At 39.9% G+C, this 22,920-nt stretch overlaps 1 protein-coding gene and 1 long non-coding RNA gene across 2 annotated transcripts in view; one reads left to right on the top strand and one right to left on the bottom strand.

Annotated features, from left to right (window-relative positions):
• The window catches only part of LOC106727613, a 15,651-nt gene extending 5,806 nt beyond the window's left edge, over window positions 1-9,845 (top strand). The window contains exon 3 of the long non-coding RNA XR_001363841.1: window positions 9,832-9,845. This is a non-coding gene — a long non-coding RNA (uncharacterized LOC106727613). The remainder of the gene's footprint in view (window positions 1-9,831) is intronic.
• Window positions 1-21,913, bottom strand: part of TTC26 (tetratricopeptide repeat domain 26) — a 39,424-nt gene extending 17,511 nt beyond the window's left edge. The window contains exons 1-9 of the mRNA XM_005874989.2: window positions 21,673-21,913; window positions 21,139-21,383; window positions 20,493-20,630; window positions 17,059-17,151; window positions 14,968-15,082; window positions 12,995-13,044; window positions 11,552-11,697; window positions 10,003-10,174; window positions 613-687 (exon numbers count right to left, since the gene is read on the bottom strand). Coding sequence (XP_005875051.1) covers window positions 613-687; window positions 10,003-10,174; window positions 11,552-11,697; window positions 12,995-13,044; window positions 14,968-15,082; window positions 17,059-17,151; window positions 20,493-20,630; window positions 21,139-21,141 — 792 coding nt within the window. The 5' untranslated portion in view covers window positions 21,142-21,383; window positions 21,673-21,913. The remainder of the gene's footprint in view (window positions 1-612; window positions 688-10,002; window positions 10,175-11,551; window positions 11,698-12,994; window positions 13,045-14,967; window positions 15,083-17,058; window positions 17,152-20,492; window positions 20,631-21,138; window positions 21,384-21,672) is intronic.
• Between the last annotated feature and the right edge of the window lie 1,007 nt (window positions 21,914-22,920).

The following is a 22,920-nucleotide window of genomic DNA, read 5'->3' as shown; positions in this document are numbered from 1 at the left end:
CACCCCTAACTGCCCCCGCTGCTGGCCTGGTGGCCCCCTACTGCCCCCCCCTGTTGGCCTGGTTGCTCCTCATGGCCCCCCTGCCGGCCTGGTCACCCTACGCTGCCTGCTATTCAGTCGTTTGGTTATCCCTCACTAACCCCATTGCGGGCCTGGTCATAGGCAGCCATCTTGTGAGGCTGTAAGGATTAATTTGCATATTTCCTGTTTTTTGATTTTTGTTTCTGTTTATTATATAGGATTGTGTTATTTTCCATATGACCAACTGTGAACCTACTTATGCCCCACCCTCTATATGGGCAAAAGTAGGTTTACAGTTGCAAGTACAGGAAACAGTTTATTCTTGTATTATTTATTATGGTATTATTTACTTGTATTATAATTATAAACCTACTTTTGGCCACACTATATATTACTGCCCTCCCACTAAGGATTTCCATGATAAAAGGAACTGATATTTTATAAACACATTTTCTCTCCTCGACAGCAAGGAGTTCCCTTGGAGTAGAGGAATACTTGCTGAGCTATCTCCCTTCGTTCATCTTTCTAACGGCTGAGATGTAGGAAATAGGACAGGACTCAAGTCACTCAAGACGGGGAACTATTCTTCACCAGATTGTGCCTGATGAGTTCCTTCGCAAATTCAAAGGAAGAAGAAGCATTGTCCATCAAGCTTTTGAGTTCTGCCTGAAATTGAAAAAGGAAAGACTTATGAAAACAACACATATGTAGTTCTAACACCACATATTTGCACAATGCTTTATAGCTTCAAAGAATTTAACATGCTATTTCATTTGTTCCTCAGGACTCTAAGAATAACGTAATTATGATTATCCTCATTTACAGTTGAGAACATTGAGGCCTATAAAAGTTTAGTGACTTGAACCTTATATTAACCAGCAAGTTTGAAATTGGTGAACCCAAGTCTGAAGACTCCTTGAGTTAGTCTTTTCTCAGGGCCAAAGGTAATAAAGGAGTTAAAGTTTCTTTTTTAAAAATATGTTTTTGTTATTGATTTTAGAGAGAAAGGAAGGGAGAGGGAGAGAGAGATAGAAACATTGATGAGAGAGAAACATCAACATTGATCCTCTGCCCCTGCCCACCCCCTACTAGGGATGAGCTGGCAACCCAGGCGTGTGCTCTGACCAGAAATCGAACCAGCGACCTCCTGGTTTGACACTCAACCACTGAGCAACACCGGCTGGGCAAGGAGTTAAACTTTTAGCAACTGAGGCTGACCCTTCAATCTGACCATTCCACCTATATCCTGAATTCTCAGGGTAACTCCTTCCTGCTGAATTGCTGTTTGTTTACATAACTCAATTAAAATGCCTCTTCCCACCCTGGCAGGGTAGTTCAGTTAGTTATAGCGTCATCTTTGTACAAGATTTCAGATTGGATCCCTGGTTAGGGCACATACCAATGAATGTATACATAAGCGAAACAACAAATTGACATTTCTCTCTCTCTCCCTCAAATCAATCGATCAATCAAATAAAATACCTCTTCCTTCTACTTTATTATTTATTAGACCTCTTCTGCATTCTCTTACCCCCTTAACACCCCTTAGAATAAATGGTCAGTCATTTCCAGTGTCTTTACTAAGACACTAGACTCACCCCTTCCACAGCTTTCTGCTATCTCTACCTTGCCAATCTATGATTTGGAGTAATTCTCTCTTCTTCCTTTTTCTACTTTTATCAGTGGGTAGCTAAGGTTTTGTGGATAAAATGATTAAATTCTTGATTATGCACACTAACCACTATAAGCTGTTCTACGTGGCCTCAGACAGGAGTGCATGTCTACTCAGCAATCCTTTTATTAATCTCTTCTCTCGATCACAGCGGCGATTCCAAAGTGTTGGGTAATATTAGGCTAGATAATCTCAAGCTTTGAAATCTCAAGATCCCTTTTATAATCTTAAATATTATTAAGGATCCCAAACAGCTGTTGTTTATGTGGGTTATAGCCATCATTATTTATTGAATTAAAACAAAAAATCTAAGTATTCAATTAATCAAAAAATATAAATCTACTATACATTAACATAAATAACTTTTTAAAATTTAAAACAACTATATTTTCCAAGACAAAAATTTTGTGAGAAGAATGGGACTTGGCCCTGAACGGGTCCGCCTAGGGCCAGCTGGTAGTGTGTGAGTTCTTGATTTCATGCAGGAAAGATTTCACAACAGGAGTCCAGATGAGTATGAGGGTGTGTTTATTAAAGCTAGGGACAGTGAAACAAAAAAGGGCTTAGCATAGAAAGCAACAGGAGAGCTCTGGCTCACTGCGAAGTCAGAGAAAAGGGGACCTTGGAAACAGGTTTGAGGGTTAGTCTGAGAGGAGCGGCTGCTGCCCATGGCTCCCCTGGTTGTGAGTCTCTTGGGGACCCTCAGAGTTTAGGAGGTGCACGCCTGTAGAGGAAGAGGGGAAAGAAATGGCGCAGGTTGGCTCCCTGGAGGGAGAGTAAGAGCTGAGTCCTTTGTCTTGAGGGTTTTTATCTCTCTCTTGCAGGCAGGTATCTTAGGGGAGGGTTTCAGCAGAATATTCATCCGTTTTCCATGTGTGCTCTTTCAAGGCCATGGTCTCCACTGATTGGTCAGTGCCAGGGGGTCATTAGTCCCTGAGCTGGTCCCATCTGTTTTTGCTGCTTTTCTGGGCCTGGCGCTGAATGAAATACAACTGAGGCCTGAGTGTTATCTCTAGGGAGGTGAACTCCTGTATCTGGTTGTTAATTGCTCAACCAGTTTGTTCAGCTATCTGTTCGGTTTCCCTATTCCACTCGTCCTGGCTTACTGGCCTGTCTCACTGTTTAACATTCTTGCAAATCTCTTTAATGTCTGGCTTAATAGAGGACAGCTAGATTGGCATATCTGCAACTGCATTTGAACTATTTTGAAATCACACTATCTCTGGAAAACTTGATTGAACACTTGAGAGAATGAAAGTAGAAAGAGATCTTTTAGTATTCTGAAGATAGTTTAAATCTCCGGCAGGGCTAGCCAGAACTAAGGGTGAGGCAAGTAGGTGCCTACAACACAGATTTAAAGCAGCACCACTCACATCTGTGCAGTATGCAATTGCTGACTTTTCAATTTTGCACCTAAGCAGGTTGCTCGCCTCACACAATCCAGGCCCCGGAACATCCCTAACACAGGATCATTGCCCAGCTAGGATTGCATAGGCCAGCGGTTCTCAACCTGTGGGTCGCGAACCCTTTGGGGGTCGAACGACCCTTTCACAGGGGTCACCTAAGACCATCGGAAAACACATATATAATTACATATTGTTTTTGTGATTAATCATTATGCTTTAATTATGTTCAATTTGTAACAATGAAATTGGGGGTCACCACAACATGAGGAACTGTATTAACCCTTTGCGGTCCAATTTTATTTTTGGAATTCAAACAGTCTGGTCCAAATTAATTGATGGGATTGAATGTTGAACCAGTTTGCGGTGTCGACCTCAGCCTCGACGTTGGACCTGCTCCTAGCGCCTGGTCTGTCAAGTCAGCCTCCACGTTGGACCGAAAAGGGTTAAAGGGTCGCGGTATTAGGAAGGTTGAGAACCACTGGCATAGGCAGTTCAGGCAATCATGGTCATATCTGTTTCTTTGTTCAGCCCTGAAATCCCTGGAACCCCCTACACTAAGTTTTACAGATTCCAGAACTGTAGTCCCAGATCACAATTTGAGAGCCACTGGGCTAGATTATTCAAATCAATGCTCTCATTGAAAACAACTGAATAAAAATAGACATACTCTTAAACATTTTCTTAAGAATACCAAAGAAAGTAAGAAGTTGCCAGACCAAAAATGAAGGGGAAAACAGAACCTAGAGAAGGTAGCAAGCATGAAAACCATTATTTCTCTGAAGGCTTTATTGATTCTATAAAAAATTTTTTAAAATATTTATTTATTTTTAATCCTCACCCACGGACATGCTGAGAGAGAGAAACATCAATCGGCTGCTTTCCACAAGTTCCACGACTGGGGACTAAACCCGCTACTCAGGCATGTGCCCTGACTGGGAATTGAACAAGCAACCCTTCGGTGCACAGGACCACATTCAAACAACTGAGCCACTCTGGCTGGGCTAAAATTAAAACTTTTAGTTGTTGATAGTCTTGCCAGGCAACAAGAACAAAAAACAAAGCCCAGGACCTGCACAGGGAGTCTGGCAGGACACCCTTCCCCACAATCAGCCAGGACTCCACAGAGCTCCACTGGCAAGGGCAGGATGAACAGAACTGGAACATCCCTAACACAGGATCATCGCCCAGCTAGGATTGCATAGGCAGTGCAGGCAATCTCATGCCTTGAGCTTGGTTCAAGGTGGTCCCAAACTGACAGTTCTCCGGGGTGTTTGACGTAGAAAATGCATATCACTTAGGGAGAAAAGTACCTTCGTTGTAGGCCTTAAATTATTACTATACAAAGACACTATACTCCTCGAGGGAGAACCAGGAGAAACGAGAAAAAACAGAATTAGAGCCACAAAAATTTCATAAATTCAAATTATTAAACTCAGATCACAAAACAAATATGCTGACTATGTTCAAGACAATAAAAGACAAGCCTAAAAGCATAATACTGGAAATGATAAAAAGTGAAGATTTTTTAAGAAATAAAGAACTTTTAGAAATATAAAATATTTTAAACAAAATTAGTAACTGGATGGCTAAGTGTCATATAAATGAGCCAAAAATGGCCACTGTATATTGGCCCCCAGCTTGTTTATATTTTCACAGCAGGCTGAGACCCATTAGCTCAAAAGCTTTCTAAAAAACATTTTTAAAAAATCAGCTTAAATTTTACTCATCCAGTTTGTTTAAATGTAGCCCAAATAAGCACATTTTTAATCCTTGATACCCTGCCTGGTTTTCATACCTCACAAACTTTCCAGACATCTGCTAGCCATAGATAAGATAAATCCTAGAGCTATAAAGAGCCTAACCTGCCCAGCTGGCATGGTTCAATTGGTTGAGCGTGTCCTACGAACCAAGTCACAGTTTGACTCTTGGTCAGAGCACATGGCCAGGCTTTGGCCTCCATCCCCAGTAGGGGACATGCAGGAGGCAGTCAATCGATGTTTCTCTTTCATCAATGTTTCTATCGCTCTCTCCCTCTTCCTTCCACTCTCTGAAATCAATGAAAACATATTTTTTAAAAAGAACCTAAGCTGCTGTTGCCTATCAGACCTCCAGCAGTCTCTGACCCCGACACTCCCTCCCTGCTGCTGAGAGACATCCTCTAGACAAATAAGCTCCTATCCAAATCCCCTCCTCCCTGGAGTTACTGTACCCTCCTCCTCCCATTCTGGATGGTGGTCTCTGTGCCATAGCCTCCGGACAGTCACATGCTCTAAGAGACCCCCCCTCCAAAACTTTTCAAAGGGTCACCCAAATAAAGTTTGTGGGTGCTATTGTCACCTCATGGTCATATCTGTTTCTTTGATCAGCCCTGAAATCCCTAGAGCCCCCTACACTAGGTTTTACAGTAGGTTAGACATGTCATAAGAAAGAATTAGTGAATGGGAAAACAGGTGTGAAGAAATTCTGCAGAGTATAGCACAGAGAGACAAAAGGAGGAAAAATAACAAAAAGAGGGTAGGATTAGACAATACTGTAAAAGGGTCTAACATATGTGCCTGATTGAAGTTCCTGAGTGAAATATGAGCAACAATGGGTAGAAGAAAAATCTGAAAAAAATTTTTTGAGAATTTTCTCTGATTAGACTCATTAATCCACCAATTCAATAAGTCCCATGAGGACAAATTTTTTTTTAAAGTTCACATCTAGTTAAATAATAGTAAAACTGAAGGAAATAAAAAAACAATGGGAAGTTTTTAAAATTAAATTTTTATTAAAAAGATGGATTACTTTCAAATAAAGTCAGAATGATAGCTAACTTCTTAACATAAAAATGGAGCTAGATCATGGAAAGATATCTTCAATGGGCCAATAGGTACTCTATACCTAATGAAAATATCTTATAATATATAAAAGCAAAATAAAGACATCTTAAGACCAACAAAAACAGAATTTGCCACCAGACTCTCACTAAAGGAAATCTGAAGAAAAACTTTATTTTTAATTTTTAAAAAATTATTTATTGATTTTAGAGAGAGAATAAGGGGGAGAGAAAAACAGAGAGGGACAGAAACATTGATTTGTTCTTTCACTTATTTATGCATTAATTGGTTGATTCTCGTATGTGTCCTGACTGAGGGTCGAGCCTGAAACTTTGGCGTATCAGGATCATGCTCTAACCAGCTGAGCTACCTGGCCAGGGCCCGAAGGATAAATTTTACTTCAATTAATAGGAAAAGAATCCCAGATTAAAGGTTTCAGTTACAAGTAAAAATTAAAAGGGAGACATGGGTGATACTATTAACAATAAAAATATATATTAAAAAATAAAATAGGTACCCCCCCAAAAAAAAGAATAAGAAGGAAAAACTATGATATTTAAATGTTGGTAACACTAAATAAATGAATAGATTTAGCAGCAATAATTTTTTTTAAAAATATGATACTAAAGCCCTGGCTGGTGTGGCTCAGTTGGTTGAGTGTCATCTTATGCACCAAAGGGTTGCCTGTTCAATTCCCAGTCAGGCACATGCCCAGGTTGTGGTTTCTGTCGGTCCCAAGTCAGGATGTGTACAGGAGACAATCAATCAATGTTGTTGTTTTTTTCCTCTCTCCCTCTCCCTTCCTCTCTCTCTCTAAAAAAAAAAATAATAATCAATAAAAATACTTTTTAAAAATATGATACTAAAGAACAAGACAAAAATAGCATATGATTTAGGAAGGTGGTAAATGAGGTAAAAATATTGTCAAATCTTTGTATTGCTTAGGAGGAGAATTAAAATTAACATTAACCTTGGTTAAATGAAAGATGTCTGTGGTAATTTTTATGGTAAGCACTAACATATAAAAACAGATTGTATAACTTCTGAAACTAGCAAAGGAAAAATATAAAGATAAAAATAGCCAATCAAAAACAATCCAAAAAATGACTCAAAAAGGAGAGAAAAAGAAATAGGTGAGACAAATAGAAATTATAGACTAATCAAACTGATAAGTATTGACGTAAAAATCTTAAATAGAATATTAGCTAACTGAATCCTGTGAAATGTTATTGTAAAGCTGTAGTAATTAAGGCAGTATGGTGCTGAGAGCAGGAGTAGACAAATGGATCAATAGACTAGAGGGCCTTAGAGTCAGATAGACATGGGTTCGAGACCTAAATTTGATACTTGTAAAATCTTAAGTTATTAAAAGTACATTAAGAATTAAGTCAATCATTACAAATTATTTCATGATTACTAGAGAAGAGCTGTTAGGGCTGCTGAAGGAGGAACACATGAGGCCAAAGTGATAGGGAATTATAAATTTACTAGAGGCCCAGTGCACAAATTCGTGCACTGGTGGGGTCCCTCCACTTGGCCTGTGCCCTCTCGCAATCCAGGACCCCTTGGGGGATGTCAGATAGCTGGTTTTGGCCTGATTCCCGCAGGCCCGATCCAGACAGGAGGGAGCCCAATCCCCGCAGCCCCAATCTGGACAGGAGGGAGCCCGATCCTGTGCGTTGAGCATCTGTCCCCTGGTGGTCAGTGCGTGTCATAGCAACCAGTCGACTGGTCATTTGATTGCTTAGGCCAGTGATGGTGAACCTTTTGAGCTCGGCGTGTCAGCATTTTGAAAAACCCTAACTTAACTCTGGTGCCGTGTCACATAGAGAAATTTTTTGATATTTGCAACCATAGTAAAACAAAGATTTATATTTTTGATATTTATTTTATATATTTAAATGCCATTTAACAAAGAAAAATCAACCAAAAAATGAGTTCGCGTGTCACCTCTGACACGCGTGTCATAGGTTCGCCATCACTGGCTTAAGCTTTTATATATATAGATATGTAAGCTGCACTGACAATTTCAAATGAAAAAGCATGCTTTTTGGAGAAGGGAAGTGCAGTTTGGCAACCTGACTTGGATAGCACTAGACCTACAGAATACTGGTTAACCATGCTACTCACACCAGACTATAGACAGAACATGTGCAAATAAAACTGGCAATGTCCCCAAGATTGATTCAAGGTAGAAAGGCAAAAATATATTTCTTTTCTTTGTTCTTACCAAGGATGAAAATTCTGAAGAAAAAATTGCAAACCCAGTTTACTATTAAACTGCTGATGCTGGAAACTAGCCAATTAGATAGACTCAAGGGACTCTTTAGTTGAAATGGGCATACCCAAGAATGTATTTTATGTAATATATAAATGGACTGTTCGATTGCATACTGAGCAATTTCATTGACAGGCATTTCTTTTGCCACAACTAACCACCTTTATTGACATAAGCCACAGAAAGTGAATCTGGGCTTATGCTAAAGACATGTGCTCTACACCCCTCCTCCTTCCCTGCCAACTACTACACAATGTTTCCCTGAGGAGTTGAATATCCTGTCAGCATGAAGTAAGTTCCTTGCTATTACATTTTCACAAATTTTACCTTGATATAGTCAATTTGCTGGTTTCAGTTTCTTTCTTTCCTCCTCTTACTCTGGGTGGTATGATACCAGTTAAAACTGTTTTTCGGATAAGGGTAGGATTTTAAAATTTTGACACATGCAGAAATTTTACTTTTAAATTTTGGTGGCTTCTGACATAAAGTAATGCCCAAGAAATAATTTCCAAACATGGTCGCCTCATAGAGTTAATTTAAAAATATGTGTACAAGACCTGGCCAGTATGGCTCAGTTGGTTGGTCACCATCTTGTAAACCAGGAGTTTGCTGGTTCAATTACCACCAGGAGGTTTTGGTATCAATACCTGGTAGGGGGCATGCAGGAGGCAGCCAATTGATGTTGCTATCTCTCTCTCCCTCTCCCTTTCTCTCTCTCTAATTATTCTTTTTAAAAAAAATTTGTACAAGGTTGGGCAAAATAGGTTTATAGTTGTTTATATGGAAAAATAATAAAATAATTAATAAATAATAACACAAAGTAAACTCTTGTGTTCTGCATAGTCACAACTGTAATCCTACTCCCCGCCCCCCCCCCGTAAATAATCAAATCTGTACATAGCTATAGTATAGAACATGCTATCTACATATATTTATAGCTATATACATGTGTATATATGCATGCATGTGTGTGTGAAATATTAAATAAAAGGGAGGTCATAATGTATGGCCTCCTGTGTACTCTCAGTAGTTTCTTATAAAAAGAGAGCTCTAACAGAATTTACCACAGGGTTGTGAGGGAAACTAAATAAAGGATATAAAGTGCTCTGCACAGAACTTATAAGGTAGCTAAGTTCTAAATATTTATAAAACGTCTACCACTATTGATTCTTATAATAACCTTGAAGGAGACACTGAAGTATACCAACCAAAGGAAGACAGCCAGGAATGAGAAAGGTGTATACAAAGCTATGGCAGTCAGAGAGTATGGCGTATGGAGCAAACTCACTGGTTGGGCCAGAGAGGACAAGACCAGAGGCAGGGAAAGAACTAAAATAAGTGATGAGGACTAGAGCAGTGGCAAAGGAGAAAGCAGACAGACAAAAGGGATATCTAGAACACAGAACTGGTAGGAACTGGTAAATGATTAGATGGGGAATGAAAGAGAAGAGAGTGATGGATATCCTAGGATCGGATGCGATTTACACATTGCTGACACTGAACCAAAGAGCCTCAAAAATATTTTGGAGGAAGAAGTGAAAATATCTGATTTTAACATATTTGAGTTAATGTAGGGCATCTAGGAAAAAATCATCTACAATATATTAGGTATACACAGAGAATTTAGAAGTCAAGATTCTTTTTAGAATATCTGGTAAATATAAATATTGAAATAATTAGGTTCATATAGAATCACACTGGCAATAACAAAGGGGTATTGATCAAGATAATAGTTTCATGAATAACCTGGGAAGCATAGGGTAATTTGAACTGGAATTAAGTTAAAAAACGAATTTCCATCACTACCTCAGCTGCTTTGCCATTGTAAAGACGAAAATGATTACAGGCCTTAAGATTGAGTGCGATGGTGCTATCAGGAATTTGCTGAAGGTAAACGGCCAGAACTTCTTGAGACACATCATAGTAATCCAACTTGTAGTAACACAGAGCCACATAAACATTAAGGGCAAGGTATTCCCTATTAGATAAAAGAATTAAAGGTTAACAGAAATGCTGTCAAACTACAAAGACTTTTTTAACGGCCAAGAAGAACAGCAAGGCAAAGAGGATGTGAATTTGCCTTTTGAAGAAAGAAGGCAAGGTGTAATCAGTGTAGGATTTTTCTTTTGGTATTGTAATTTTGGATGTTTTGATAAGTAGAAAAAAGGATGACAATTAGAGAAGCAAGTGAAAAGTTTAACTCCTACCTGTTCATGTTAAAAAAAAAAACTAACATACAACATAATTGAGTATAAATGCAAATAAGCACACACCATACAGAAGATGGACAGTCAAGGCAAGTAGACCTGATGACTTACAATGGGAATGAGTGGGAGACTGTGAAAGTAAAAGAAGGGAGAAGAGAGGTGGGTGAGATATTTTGGGCATGTGGGAGAGAGGCAAAGTGGTCAGTGATAAAGTTGCAATGTTAATTTTTCCAATTTCATCACCAAGTTACCTAAAATGTACTGCAACTTTGAAATTGATACACCTAGACCAGTGGTCAGCAAACTCATTAGTCAACAGAGCCAAATATCAACAGTACAACGATTGAAATTTCTTTTGAGAGCCAAATTTTTTAAACTTAAACTATATAGGTAGGTACATTGTTATTAACTTAATTAGGGTACTCCTAAGCTGGCCTTTGCTAAAAACATCCTCAATCTGATTGAGGTACGTTCGCTGAGGTCGACCCCTTCCAACTCTCCCATCCACACTCGTCTTGTATACTTGTTTCGTCTATCTCCTTTCGTTCACCTTCTCTATATGTCCACCCCCCACTTCTTCTAACGCCACTTCTTCAAAATAGACTCGCCCAGGCCGAAAACCGACTTCTGCGCATGGGCCACAAAGTTTCAATCGCACTGTACGTGCGTGCCCCCACGTGGTATTTTGTGGAAGAGCCACACTCAAGGGGCCAAAGAGTCGCATGTGGCTCGAGAGCCGAGGTTTGCCGACCTCTGACCTAGACCATACAATTTCAATAGGGGAAATATCACTCATAAATGGGGCAATAATTGGTTCTTATAAAGAGGTGGGAAATTATACTAATTTTATATACAAAGCATAGCTAAACATACAGTACATAAACAAATATACAGTATATATGTGGTATTAAAATTTCATGGGAGGGCAATTAGGGGGAAAAAGGGTCTAAAAAGGCTCCTTGGAAGGGTGATAATGAAATAAAGGTGGAGAAACCTTAGACAATAAAGAGTTCTTACGCTCACCAGATTAGCTAACAGATTTGAACACATGGTGATACTAGATCTAAAGGACACTATGTCTTTGGCCAAACTAGTTACAGAAGAAACTAACAAAATGAGATTTTGAGTAGGCATAAAAGAACACAGACCTGTTATCTAGCAGAATTCGCTTATAAATATCAATAGCTTCTTGGTAGTGAGATCGCATATAGTGGATTGAGGCCAAACTGAGCTGATCTTCCGTGATGTCCTGAAGATTCTGATGGAAGTTCATCAACTTCTTCTCATCATTAAACTAAAATGTAAGACAGAAAAAGACGTGTAAAGTTTCACATTAGCCCTGGCTGGGTAGCTCGGTTGGTTAAAGCGTTGTCCTGATATACTAAGGTTGCACATTCCATCCCCAGTCAGGGCACCTACAATAAACAATCAATGAATGCATAAATAAGTGGAACAACACATCAGTATCTCTCTCTCTCTCTCTCTCTCTCTCTCTCTCTCTCTCTCTCTTTCTCTCTCTCCCTTCCTCTCTCTAAATTTAATGTTAAATAAAATTCATATTAGAGTATAGTCAGAGATATCAATACCTACATTATAGAGACTTTAACTCCTCCTCCTCCAGCTATTTTGTCTCTATGTTCTATTTCCCTTCAGTTCTTGTCTTCTCCTTTGTCTATCCTTCAGAGAAAGAATGAAAATAGCCTCTGGAGGCATAGTCTTGACAATGGAAAGCCTTTAAGTTAGAGGTCATATAACTTACTTGATCCCTCTTCCCTCTTTCTCTTACCTTCTTTTTCTTTTCTATTTCTTTCTTGATATTTTCTCCCTTTCCTTATTTTCTTTGTCTCTTTATCTTTTCTTTTTTTAAAAATATGTTTTTATTGATATTAGAGAGAGAGGAAGGGAGAGAGAGAGAGAAAGAAATATTGATGTGAGAGCAAGACATTGATTGGCTGCCTCCTGTGCGCCCCCTACTGGGGATCGAGCCCACAACCCGGGTATGTGCCCTGACCTAGAATGGAACCAGTGACCTCTTGATGCATGAGTCAATGCTCTACCACTGAGCCACATCAGCCAGGCTTCTTTTAAAAAAAAAATTTATTTTAGAGGGAGAGAGGAAGGGAGACACAGGAGAGAGAAACATTGATTTTGCTGCTCCACTTACTTATGCATTTCATTCATTGGTTGTTTCTTGTATGACGGGGAATCAATCCTACAACCTTGATGTATTAGAACAATACTCTAACCAACTGAACTACCTAGCCAGGACCTCTTTACCCTTTTTTATATGCTGTCTACAAGAGAGACATTTAAAATATAAGGATACAAAGAAGCAGAAAGTAAAAGGATGTAAAAAATCATAACAAGCCAACAGTAATCAAAAAAGATCTGGTGTAGCTATATAAATATGACAAAGTAGACTTTATATGAAAAAGAGTTTTTACAGATAAAGACAGACATTTTATTATGATCTGTGTTTCAATCCACTAGACATAACAAGAATTTCTAGTTAATTATTTCTTACCGTTGTTGGTAACAAGAAAAAAAAAAAAGAAAATTTTTTTTTAAAAAAATGTGTGATATCGGAATACCTTGTGAGCCAAATGAAAGAGGAGGCGGTTCTGAAGTCGGCTTTTTGGAGCTAAAAAAGAAAAATCCAAGCTGCTTATTAAAGAACTTAATTGCCTATGGCACTTAGTCCCATGCAGGAATGACATGAGACTCAGATAAGACCTCCCAAATCCTTACTTATCTGCTCCTGGTATATCTCTGCTACATAACAATACATATTATTTTAGTCTAGTTTCCACCTGTGTGACAGCATCAAGAACCAGAAGAAAAATGTCCTAAGGCTCTGCTTTTCCCATCACTTGTTCTACCTGATTCTATTATGACAGACCACAGCCCACCACTGTGCTGTTCACTGAACCAAACACTGGAAATAAACAGTTACGGTCATTTCAATACATGTAGGAATCCATTCTCATTCAGCTGTTCTCCCCAGTATGCTTTGTCAATTCCTTCTGAAATCTCTTTTTCTACAGTTATACCACCATATTTTATTAAATGCTAGACCAGCCTCTACTCCATAGATCTTCTAGCATGATAATCTGCTACAATGAAACAGGCAGCCAAGCAAAAAGGTTAACACCTTTCAAGTTCAAAATCCTCTTTGCACTCTTGGAGAATTTTACTAATTCTGTACACTCAATCCTCTATCTTTTTACAGCAAAAAGTCATACTTCAATGTATAAAAAAATAAAAATAACTCTGGCCAGGTAGCTCAGTTGGTTAGAGTGTTGACCCAATATACCAAGGTTGCGGTTTCTATCCCTTGTCAGGGCACATAGAAGAATCAAGCAACGAATGCATAAATAAGTGGAACAACAAATTGATATTTCTCTCTCTATCCTTTCCCCCTCTCTTTCTAAAATCAATAAATAAAAATTTAGAAACAATGAAAAGATATATAGCTACCTTGACCACCTTCTGTGTGTCTAACACTGTTCTGGGCACAGATAAAGTAAGTAACTTAAAGGCCCTTATAAAGAAGTGAGGAAAACTACATTAGTACATATGACACAATTTGGGTACAAATCAAGAAAGGCTTTAAGTTCCATATTTTCCATGAATTTGAGCTGAAATTCTAAATATCTATGTCAGGTAATTCACTAAGAATTCTACCCTGGAATACATTCTTCCCTAACAAATTTATTTATTTTTTGTTGGTTTAAATATGTTTTTATTGATATTTTTTTTTAGAGAGAGAGGAAGGGAGAGGGAGGGAGAGAGAGAGAGAAATAACAATGCACACACTGACTGGGGATGGGGGATCGAATCCACAACCTGGGTATGTGCCCTGACCAGAATCAAACCTGCAACCTTTCGGTGCATGGGACAATGCTCAACCAACTGAGCGACACCGGCCTGGGCACAAATTTCTTAAAATACATTCCCTTGCCCACTTCTCTACACTTCTTTGAATTTAATTTGATTCATACTCTAATTCTTAATCTTTCCTCCCATATTTCCCTTTGCCCTACTCTTATTTGCAAATTTGAGTCTAGTTCTCCAAAATTACTGTCTTGACAAGTAAAGCAAATGTAAAGATGTACAGATTCTTCATGCTGAAATTACTTGGCTTCTCACTCAGAAGCAGAAACAGCAGCTATAAAATCCACATCCGTAAGAGCTGAACCACTGTCCCCCACTCCCACCAAAAGCATGAACAAGCTCTCAAGCTGGGGCTTAAGGAAGATACCTTGCCGTTCTTCTTCCCTCATTCTTCTGCCAGAAGCTGTACCTTCTAAGAAAGGGTGGTGGGGAGCAGCCCACACAACCTTGGTGTGTTGGGTTGACGTTCTAACCAACTGAGCTTCCCGGCCAGAGCACAAACATAAATTTGTTCAAATCCAATATTCTTTGAAGAGTAAAGCTATTTTTTAGCTTTCTAATATCACTTGAACTTTCATCAACAGAAAAAGAAATTAAATAAATTTTTAAATCTCCAAAATGACTCTTACAATTAGTGATGAATACCAGACATTAAAGGGGCCCACTTTACCTTTGAATCCAGCAGCTTCAGCTTGCTTATACATCCCAAGAAAAAAGTAGGTACAAGCTAGATTCACCCAGACTTCAGGATTGCAGTTTTCCTCTTTTGTCACATTTTCATATTCCTGAAATATATATTAAGGAGTGATGTTATTTCGGCAATAACGCAATAGAAGGGCCATCCTTCTCTGATGGAATAGGATTTCTTACTGAGATTGGAAAACTTCATACTTAGGGAATCTGAATGCTCAACTATTCCCTACCTGTAAGGTTAAAAACACTGCAACCCTACCCGGTTTGGCTCAATGTTACAGGCTTGATCTCCCCCAGGTCAGGGCGTGTGTGGGAGGCAACCAATTAATGTGTTTCTCTCATATCGATGTTTCTCTCTCTCTGTCTCTCCCCCTCCCTCCCTTCCACTCTCTCTAAAAATCAATGAAAAAATATCCTCGGATGAGGATTAACAAAAGACAAACAAACAAACGTTCCCTACCTGTAAGGTTAAAAACACTGCAACCCTACCCGGTTTGGCTCAATGTTACAGGCTTGATCTCCCCCAGGTCGGGGCGTGTGTGGGAGGCAACCAATTGATGTGTTTCTCTCATATCGATGTTTCTCTCTCACTGTCTCTCCCCCTCCCTCCCTTCCACTCTCTCTAAAAATCAATGAAAAAATATCCTCGGATGAGGATTAACAAAAGACAAACAAACAAACGAAATAGTGCAGCTAAAGCTCAATCCCACCCATGTAGGACTGTGGTCCATAGACTCTTATACTTGTTTTTTCCTCTTTTTAACAATGATATGAGCTATAAACTGCATAAATGAAAAGTTATGAAAATATTTTATTTTTACTAACTTAAAAAGACATACAAAAGATACTTTATAAAAATGCATAGGTTCAGTTAACTTAAAATCTGATAGCATTACTACACTACCAATTTCACTTCATTCTAATTGTTCTCTGGCTTTATTTGGCTTTACATTTTTTAAAAGCCTTTTTTTCCCCTGCCCACAATCTCTTTCTGAGATTCACTTTGTCAACTACACTTTCCATATACTCTTACTATTTATTAGTCTATACTAGATGCCTTTGTTTTTTCTTATTACATTTGGGTTACTCTCCTTTCTCCTACATCTTTCACAAACACTACCAGCCTCTATACCAGTGATGGCCAACCTATGGCACGCATGTCACAGGTGACACGCGAACTCATTTTTTTGGTTGATTTTTCTTTGTTAAATGGCATTTAAATATATAAAATAAATATCAAAAATATAAATCTTTGTTTTACTATGGTTGCAAATATCAAAAAATTTCTATATGGGACACGGCACCAGAGTTAAGTTAGGGTTTTTCAAAATGCTGACACGCCGAGCTCAAAAGGTTCGCCATCACTGCTCTATACTGTCCTTTTCACATCTTCTCTTTTCCTTCACCAGTTTTGTTGCTTTTGTTCATCTCACCACATTACCTGATCTTGGATACTTTCATTTTAGTTATGCAGGTTCTTTAAATACCCTTAGATTACATTTTGGGAGTGAGAATATGTGGGAAATGTTTAAACAATTTCATTTATGAATTAAAAATTGCTTGATATAAGGCATTTATAATTTTATCTAGATCCATAATCTTATAGATTGTTCATTACAATGACCAAGAAAAACAACTTCAAAACTAGAGATAATGTAATCTTTCATATCTCTAAAAAATAACCAAACAAAATAAAAATGAACTTCTTTTGAGAAAAGACTCATAAAAACTTTTCTATCAAAATGGTTTATTTTTCCTTTCCTGAAGACTTACTTAAGAAATAGTAATGTTAGTATGTTGTACAACCTCATTAATTTATATCTAAAAGCAAAAGTAAACAAGATATATACACAAACTTGAACATATAAAGAAGAATTCTGAAGCAACTCATCAAAAAAGAGCCAATGGCTGCCTCCATTAACAAAGAAGTAGAATTGGGAACAGTTTTTTTTCTTTTTACTTTGTACCCTTCTATATTGTTTGAATTTTATCATAAGCATGTATTATTATATACAAAGCTTAATAACATTTTCAAAGCCCTTCTGTTATAAATTTTCTTTTTACTAACCTCCAAAGCTCTCTTGTAGTCACCCAGGTGAAAAGCACAGTATCCAATCCACAAATTAGTATCCTCTTCTTGTTCCCCAACATGACGTTTGAACTTCAGGTTAAAATTTCATGGAAAAAAAAAAAATCACAGAAAAACTTTTTTAAGTAACCCCTGTTTTGTTTTTGTTTTTTTTTGTTTTTTAAAAAAATGCTACATTAAATTACTGACACATAATAAAAAATCATAAGTAATAGAAACAAATGAATATCCAATTTAATTAAACTGATACCTATATAACTCAGCACAATTACCTTCTAATTATTACAGAAATTGATATTTTAAAACACTTCATGTTTATTTTTCTGTATTTGCTGACACCTCACTCCAGAAAGTATTTAAGCATTATCCTCATAACAATTCTGGGTGATATATAAAAACATAAGAATTATGTGAAAGATTTAATCCAAAATAATTGAAAGTAGAGAGATGAAGCAATAAGCTCCAGGCCATACAGCCAGTAGGGGTGGCGGCAGGGACTTAAAGTCATGTTTGACTCCAAATCCCATGTTCTCACCCTCCATGCTCTACCACATTCAGCTTCATGGTTCAAACCTGTCCCATTAAAATACACATATATTTACTCAGAGGTTATAACAGTTGACTGAGGACAAGTCACTAGAGCACTCTCTGACCCTGGAACAGGCTTACCAGGACCTATGGGAGCTAAGGATGTTCAGAAGATTGGCATCATATGTCCACTAGGAACAAATATTTATGAATTCTTCAGTCAACAAAAGAAAAGCCCTATGTTGGAGGAAAGGACTGATCCCTAAGGAAGGAGTCTGAAACCTTGGTAAGGTGAGAGGTTTTCACTCCACAGGTTGATAAATCAAAAACATAGGTGAGGTCCTGGCCAGGAATTACATCAAGATTTCAGGTTTGATACCTATTCAGGGCACATATAAGAATCAACCAATGGCCCTGGCCAGTGTATCTAGGTGGTTAGAGCATCAGTCTACACACTGGAGAGTTTTGGGTTTCGCCAAGGACAGGTAGGTTGCAGGTTCCATCTCCACCCCACATTGGTTGGGGTGCATGTGGGAGGCAACCAATCGATGTGTCTCTCTCACATCGATGTTTCTCTCTCTCTCTCTCCCCATCTCCCCTTCCCTTCCAGTCTCTCTAAAAATCAATGAAAAAAATATCCTCACTCCTTGGATGAGGATTAAAAAAGAAGAAGAATCAACTAATGAATGCATAAATAGGCGGAACAACAAATCAATGTCTCTCTCTCTCTTTCAAAATAAAAAGAAATTTTAAAAATATGGGTGAAAAATTAAACAGTGAAACACATATTTACATGTCATTGCTACAAAATATTGGATGCCTTTAATTATTATAAGATGAAGGCATTCTTTGATACTTCGTCTGGGGTAAGAAGTTACTCCTGTAGCTAACTCCATCACATTAGAAATTCTCCTCTCACAAATGCTGTGAACTTAAGTTCAGTGCCTTAGATCTGAAGAAATTCTTTTTTTTTTAAATATATTTTATTGATTTTTTACAGGGAGGAAGGGAGAGGGATAGAGAGTTAGAAACATCGATGAGAGATAAACATCGATCAGCTGCCTCCTGCACACTCCCCACTGGGGATGTGCCCACAACCAAGGTACATGCCCTTGACTGGAATCGAACCCGGGACCCTTGAGTCCTCAGGCCAATGCTCTATCCACTGAGCCAAACCGGTTAGGGCTCTGAAGAAATTCTTATTCTTAGTTGAGGTCTCCCTGAATTTATCCCAGGAATTAAGGAGAGTTCATAAGACTTCCTCATCCCTACCCATGGAAGTTCCCATTCCTATACATCATGGCACTCTACGTAAAGGCAGTGTGGGATTACACATAAGGAAAATGTGGTCATTGCCTTAAAAACAGAGAGAGAGAGAGAAAAAAAAACAGAGTCTGACAAAAATTAGACACATACACACCACTCAGTCCACTAATTTACAGAGCTAGAAGGTCCTTCTAAGTCAACTCCCCACTTTAAAGATGAGAAGACTGATTCAAAAAAGTTAAACAGCTCTAGTCGGGTAGCTCAGTTGGTTAGAGCATTGACCGATACACCAAGGTGCCGATTCAGCCCCTGGTCAGGGCACATACATACAAGAAGCAACCAATGAATGCATAAATAATGGAACAACAAATCAACATTTCTCCCTCTATAAAATCAAATTTTTTTTTAAAAAGTTAAATAATGTGCTCCTACCAGATCACTAGGAAAAAAATGTAGGACTACCATGGAAGACTGAGAAAGATATATAAAGCTAATTAAAACAATGAAGCCTATAATCGTGCTTTGGAGAAATGACTGTGGTACGACAAGCACGCCTGTCGTACATTCTTTGGTGCACCCCTTCATTCTCCTTCACTCCCCTACAGCATGTGTTTTCCACAAAGCAGTTTCTCACAGTGCACTGTCCTGGGACCACCTACGTCAGAAGCACGCAGGCTACTTGCCTAAAATACAGGCTCCTTAGCACCACTATGGACTGATTCTGTAAAGAATCAGAATCCCTGTCCTGGCCGGGTGGCTCAATTGTTTGGAGCTTTGCCCTGTGCACCACTTAGGTTGCAGTTTCCGTCCCTAGTTGAGGTGCATGTTGGAGGCAACCTCACATTGGATGTTTCTCTTTCTCTCCCTCCTCTCTCTCTCAAATAAATAAATAAATAAATAAATAAATCCATCTGTAAGGCAGAAGCCCAGGAATATAAAGCACCGTAGGCGGTTCGGAGAGATATTAAATTTAAGAACTACTGCCACAGAGATTGAAATATTTTCTGAAGATTTAGTATTTAAGACAATAAGCATGAAGCATAGTAGATTAAATTTAATCAAAATTTTATAACCTAGAACCGGTATACATCATAAATGGGTCAGGGGTTGGGATAAACAGTGTATGAACTGACTATTAAATGACCCTCCATATTTTTAGGCTGGATTCACCATTAGTGGGGCTAGATATAATTAAAAGTGTCCCTCAATAAATATGTCTGTCTTTTTAAAAAATATATTTTTATTGATTTCAGAGAGGAAGGGAGAGGGAGAGAGAGGTAGAAACATCAATGATGAGAATCATTGACTGGCTGCCTCCTGCACGCCCCCTACTTGGGGTCCTCGGGGATCCCCATCATGTGCCCTGACTGGGAATCAAACCATGACCTCCTGGTTCATAGGTAGAGGCTCAACCACTGAGCCACACCAGCTGGGCCTATAGTTCATCTTTAATCAGATTTGTAGCTAACTGGGAAACTGGAATCTTTGCCTGACTAGATGTACAGGAAGCACCAGATCGCACCCACCTGTTCCAACAGCATAGCAACCAGCATGCACCTACGCATTCACCCCTGTTCCTGACATTCACCTCCTACGAAGCAACCTTCTTTGGACATTACCTCCAACAGGGTGATAGCTCCGGTGAAATCTCTCTGTGACAGTAGCTCCTCCAGCTTTGGCATCTTCCTGCCCTTCTTCTTCCTTTTGTCCGTGTGGGGGAGGTCCCCACCTACTGCAGGTTTGGCCCGTGAAAGCATCTGTGAAAGAAACGACAGGCAGCTGTACGATCCAGGTATGATGGTCAGTTTTCAACAGTGACAGCTCCAGGATCTGCAAGTCGAATCCTTCACACCGAACCCCAGAGAAGCCTATTAAACTCCTCTTGGTAACAAGTGTTATTACTACAAGGGCCATGGCCCCGCACTGTGCGGAACCAAATAGCTACTCCCAACTCCTGGATCTTCTCCAGTTAGCTTGCGGCAAGAGATGCTTTCCGGGGGCCTCTGTCCGCTCGGCCTTCCTTCCCTGGGCCTGCTTTCCAGGCCACGCGCAGCTCCGGTGCCGGGAAAGAAAGGATCGGGAGGGAAGCCCGCACCGAGGTATTCACAGTTGCATCCCTGTCCCCCCTGGGCACGCGGGGAAGGTAGGGAGAGACCACCCTCGGTTGACACGTCTCTAGACTTTACCGACAGGGGCGCTGGGAACCTCGACTCTCCAGCCCCAGGGCTTACTCAGAGTTCTCCCTCCCTGTCCAGCGCCACTAACCATGTTGGCGTCGGTCCTGTGAGTCCCCTTGGCAGGCAGACGGCGAAGGCCCAGCCTCCGCGCTTCTCGGCATCCACAGCTCGCTCGGTCTCCACGGCAACCGCGCGGGGGTGGGGGTGGGGGCTGGTCCGTTCGGAGAAGCGCTCCGAGGAGAACCGGTGCCTTTGGCTTCTTGGTTCCCGCGCCTCCGCCGCCGCAGGACTGGCAGTTCCTCTCGGGACGAGGTCCTGGGATTGTTTTACTTCCTTTTTATTGAGTTTTTGGGGTGACACCAACAAAGTTATACAGGTTTCAGGTGCACAATCATCTGTACACTGTATTGTATTCACCACCCCAAGCCAAGTCCCCTTCCATCACCATGTGTTCCCCCCTAAGCCCTCCACCCCGCCCCACACCCCGCAATTACCACACTGTTGTCCGTGTCCACGAGGTTTTTCTTTTCCTCTTTTTTCTTTTTTTACTCAATCTCTCCACTCCCCGCAGCCCCTCAACTCCCCCCCGCGCCAGCTGTCAGCCTGCTCTCTATGCGTGTACCTCTCTGTTTTGCTTGTTAGTTCATTTTGTTCTTCAGAGAGCGACGTTTTCTGTGCTGCGAGCGAGAGTTTGATTCTATCTCTATGAGTTTAGGAAAAAGCAAATTAGAATGGTATTGTTTTTCAAATACAAGTTTCCTGGGAAAGTAATTTTCAAGGACCACTTCCGATTATTGTCCGCGTCGGGCTCCATGGCAACCCCCGCCGCTGCCTGGCACGTGATCTTGATCTCCGGCGGGTGCCTGAAGGTTAGAAAAAAAGTTTCTGCTGAACCGAGGAAGCTGACGTGTAGAGGTGGGAGTTCATCATGATACAGTTTCTTATTTCCATAGATACACCCTCACACAATCGGTACTGTAATCAAAATGTGTTGATTGGACGACTTCTCTTACTCCTGAACCCAGTTAACACGGCTGCCAGGGTGGTCTAAAACCAACTAGTGCAATGTTAGAGCTGGAAGGGACCTTTAATGGACAGCTAGCTCCACGCTCAGAATGCACAGACCAAGGAACTAACATCTGGAGAAGCGAAGCAATCCTCCTAAATGGATAGGTAGCATAGCTGAACTGAGCTCCCCTTCTCCTCCCCCTCTGCTCCCCCTATGACTGGATTCGAACCTGAGACTCTTCAGTCCACAGGACGACGCTCTATAAACTGAGCCAAATCAGTCTTGGCTCTTTAGAAGGAAGATAAAACAACCTCAAAAAGAATGATGTATATAATGGATTAATTTCCAGAGCGTTCACAGATGCCATTTATGTTGCAAGTCTTTCTTCCTGAATTGTTTTCAATTTTCAATTGAGGGGTTATTTTAAAGCAAATAGATGAACCTGGTGAAAGGGAGAAAGAGAGTGAGGAGGGAGTGTGGGAAAGAGGCTTTGTAATGACTTCCATGTGAGGACAGCCTGGGACCCCTTTCTCCAACCTCATCTCCTTCCATCCTTTCTTTCACTTTATGGTTGGAACACATCATAATTCCCCAACTTGTACACAATTTAAAGCCTCTGGGGTCTTGCTTGGACTGCTCTGTGTCCATGTAGAGTTCTTTTTCCCTCCTTTTGGTACGGATTCAAAACCCTCTGCCTTTCTCCTTTCCTTCTTCTAGAGAAAAAGAAGAGAGGAGAAGAGCCCTGACTGGTTTGGATCAGTGGATAGAGCATTGGTCTGCAGACTGAAGGGTCCCAGGTTCGATTCTGGTCAAGGGTATGTACTCTAGGAGAGTCTTTCTAATTACCTTTTCCTGTCTGTG

This window comes from Myotis brandtii, unplaced genomic scaffold, assembly GCF_000412655.1.
Source record: "Myotis brandtii unplaced genomic scaffold, ASM41265v1 scaffold455, whole genome shotgun sequence".
NCBI lineage: Eukaryota > Metazoa > Chordata > Mammalia > Chiroptera > Vespertilionidae > Myotis > Myotis brandtii.
This window is presented reverse-complemented; position numbering and strand designations above follow the sequence as displayed.